Source organism: Carlito syrichta, unplaced genomic scaffold (assembly GCF_000164805.1).
Source record: "Carlito syrichta isolate Samal-C Ts95f unplaced genomic scaffold, Tarsius_syrichta-2.0.1 Scaffold136360, whole genome shotgun sequence".
Classification (NCBI taxonomy): Eukaryota; Metazoa; Chordata; class Mammalia; order Primates; family Tarsiidae; genus Carlito; species Carlito syrichta.
In genome coordinates, this window is record NW_007080456.1 from 107,627 (window position 1) to 111,253 (window position 3,627).

A 3,627-nucleotide genomic window follows, 5' to 3' on the forward strand; every position below is an offset into this window, starting at 1 on the left:
GACCGCCCCTGGCCCACAGATGTTCCAGGTGATCCAGCCGGAGCGCGCCCTCTACATCCAGGCCAACAACTGCGTGGAGGCCAAGGACTGGATCGACATCCTGACCAAAGTCAGCCAGTGCAACCAGATGCGCCTCACCGTCTACCACCCGTCGGCCTACCTCAACGGCCACTGGCTGTGCTGCAGGGCCTCCTCGGACACAGCCGCCGGCTGCTCCCCCTGCACCGGGTAGGTCGGCACCGGGCGAGAGCCACACGTCTGAGGACCCTCCCGCCGGGAGCACCAGCACCCGAGCCTCTCGAGGGCGCGGTGGGGGCTGCGGGAACCCGAGCCTTGGAGACTTCTCCCAGCGTCTGCCGGGGCAGAGCCGCCCTTGGGGGGCAGACCGGGGAAGAGGGGCTCAGCCCAGGGAAGACCCAGAGAGGGCCCTCCCCAGAGCTTCATCCCGTTCACCTCGCCCCCTGCGGTTTCTCCAGCCGGCATCCCTGCACGCCCCTGCCTTGGAAACTGAGGCGGCCCCTCGTTTTCCCAGCCTGTCGCACTGGGCAACCTGGGGCTCATGAGGGCTCTGGGCCGCCTCTGCCCATCCCAGGAAGGAGGCCTGGGTGCCCCCAGCCTCGCCAGGTGCCAGCAGGCCCCGCTCACGCCCCGTGGGACTTGTGCATGTGCCACTGAGGACACGGGCTGTTGTGGCCGTGCGAGGACGAGCCCGCAGTGACAGGCTTGCTCCGCATTCGGCTGTCTCGTCCTCCCGGCCTCTCAGAGGCAGGGCTGAGGTCCAGCCTCGGAGGTGCAGGAGCCCTGCGGCCTGGGGCGGAGAGCCCAGCGTTTATCTAGGCCGTTTCTTTCCGGGCACGTCAGGGCTGCCTGTGGCCCGCTGCCTGGGCAGATCCGCGGGGCCCTGGGGGCCTGGTCCCCGAGGCGGGTGGCCCTTTCTGAAGGCCGCGCGCCGCCACCCCCATCCCCACGGCCGGCCTGTGGCCTCCTGCCCCGTCCCCCTCGGGGCCACGCGTGCGCACCGTGGTCACCCACTTCCCCAGCAGCGACTGTCAAGTGAGTGTCACGGCTCGCGGCCGTCTGACGCGCGCTCTACCTCCTGTTCTCTCGCGGGAAGCGGCCTCCCGGCCAACATCCAGCTGGACATCGACGGGGACCGGGAGACGGAGCGCATCTACTCACTCTTCAGCGCGTACATGGCCAAGCTGGAGGAGATGCAGGGTGCGCGTGGGGCGCGGGCGGGCTGCAGGGCGGCCCTCGGGCGGAGCTCCAGGTGTCGCGTGGGCCGGGGGCCCCGGGGGGGTCAACCGCGGGCCAGGCCAGGGGGGGCTGCGGGGGGAGGCCCTCGGGCTGGACCCCTGGCACCGCGCGGGCCGCATCCAGGGTGTGTGTACGCGGCGCTGACCGAGGGGAGGAGCTTGGGCAGGCGGGGCAGCTGTCTAGGGCGCCGCCTCGGTGGGCAATCTTCGGTTGGGGGGCAATGGCCTCTGGGGCTCCACTGCGTTCTCCAGAAGACCCCGCTTCCCGGTGGCTTCCCTTATCTGCAGATGGAGAATTCAGTTCCTTGTTTACCAGAGGGCTGTGTGCAGCCCCACGTGTGACTGCACACATGTGTGTGTGCATGTGTGGGCAAGCGTGTGAGTGTGCGTGTGTGATGAGTGCCTATGTATGGACATGTGTGTGTGAGTATGCCATGTGTGGACACCTGTGTGAGCATGCGTGCTTGTGTGTGCACAGGGCCGCTTGCCCAGCAGCTCCAGGCAGATTGCGTGCTCCCGACACAGATGCAGCACTGTTACAGGTGGTGTTTAGTTGCCTCGCAGAATTGAATGGACAGCCTGGGCAGGACAGATTCAGTGGCCCGGGGCAACGGTTGAGTCAGAAACTCAGGCAGACGCCAGGACAGCCTGGGGGCACGAGCTGCCTCGGCCTCTCGGCCTGCTGGAGCTCAGATCTCTCAGAGACGGTTTGACTGGGCCCTGTGCCCACCTGGGACAGGAGGCAGCTTGTGGTGTGCTGGGAACACGGCCGTCAGGCTTCCTTCTCATCATCCTCCTGGCCTGGCCAGGGCAGCCAAGCCTGCCTCGGCCGGGAGTCCTGCTTGGGGTCCTTGCCACCACTGCCTGTGAGCTCAGCCACGCCTGTAGCACCTGCCGCTCCAGCAATGGGCCATGCACAGTGCCCGGCTCTAAGGCTCCAGGATGCCCTGCAGGCCGTGGGGGCCTCGAGGTCGATGAGACAGGAGGCCGGGGGAGCAGCCTCTTCCCAGCCCTCCGAGAACAGTGTCCAGGGCAGGAGGGTCAGGCCACACGACTGGGCAGAGGCAAGGCCACCACGTGAGACCTAGGATCATGAACAAGGCTGACCAAGCCCTCCAAGATCAGCCGCGTCTCGCCACACCCACCTCCTCCCCTGCCACTCGGCCTGGACTGCCCGAGCGCTGGTGCAGCACGTCGGTCTGCCTGGCCCTGCCCTCCCTCCGCCTGGAGCGCTTTTGTGCTTCAGTCTGGCTGATGCCCGTCTGTCCTGGCAGTCTCTTCCTCCCGGGAGGTTTCCCAGCCTCCTTTCCCTGTGCCTGGGCTCATCTCTGCTGTTGAAGTGGCTATGTCTGCTCTGTTCACCTGAGAAGTGCTGTGTCCTTGTAGAAAATAGTGCAGGTAGTTTGCTCAGCACCTGTGAGTTAGGTGGATGAACAGACACGTGGGTGGACAAGAGGATGGACAGGAGGAGGGATGGAAGGCTGAGCGGGTGAATGGTTGGACAAACGGGGGGTGGACGATGAGTGGGTAGCTGGGTGGTGGACAGACAGGTGGACGGATGGATAAGAGAACAGACGGGAGGGTGGAGAGTGGAGAGGTGAACGGGCGGAGAGAGGGTGGACGGATTGGTGGGTGGTACGTGGGTGGCTGGAGGCTCCATTGGCGAATGAGGCGGGGAATCGATGAGAGGATGGCTGGGTGGACAGGTGGATTCACGCACAGGATGGACGGACTGATGGATGGGTGGGCTGTCGGGTGGGCGGGCGGACGAACGAACACGGGGGGTGGGTGGATGTGGAGCCAGCGGGCGGAAGGCAGGTGGGCGGACGGGCAGATGGACAGAAGGGTGGGTTGGGGGTAGTGGGTGGGTGTCTGACACACGGACGTCTGGCGTGGAGAGCCAGGCCGGGGAGGGCCTGGGCCCAGCCCTGGAGTTTGGGCGGCAAGGGGCATGGCCCCCAGCAGGCATGGCGTGATCTGGCGAGCAGGCTGGCCCTGAGAGGAGGTGGGGTGCTGGGCGGCAGTCCTCGGATGCTGCAGCACAGCTGGCCCGTCCACCCTGTGCTCTCCTGTCCTGAGCAGGGCCTGTCTGGCTGTGGACGCACTCAGGGCAGCCGATGTGCTCAGAGTGCCACGTGCTGAGCTCCAGTCCCGCGGGAGGTGTCCGTGAGGCTCCTCTCCAGCATGTGTGTGGCCGCCCTGGGGCCTTGAGCCGGCCTCGCCAGCGACTGGGGGCACCGTCTCCTGGTTCTGGCTGGGCCAGTGGGTGGGCATGCAGGGCACCCATGAGAGCGACCGGCTGGAGACGGCCGAGGCCCCCGCCGGTCCTCTGAGGGCTTGGGGGCCGGAGGGGGCGGAGGAGCCTTGCGCA

General features: G+C 67.0%; 1 protein-coding gene across 1 annotated transcript in view; it reads left to right on the forward strand.

Annotated features, from left to right (window-relative positions):
• Positions 1 to 3,627, forward strand: part of RASA3 (RAS p21 protein activator 3) — a 66,932-nt gene that overhangs the window by 62,040 nt on the left and 1,265 nt on the right. Inside the window, exons 20-21 of the mRNA XM_021708406.1 lie at positions 20 to 228; positions 1,115 to 1,270. Of these exons, the coding sequence (XP_021564081.1) occupies positions 20 to 228; positions 1,115 to 1,270 (365 nt within the window). The remainder of the gene's footprint in view (positions 1 to 19; positions 229 to 1,114; positions 1,271 to 3,627) is intronic.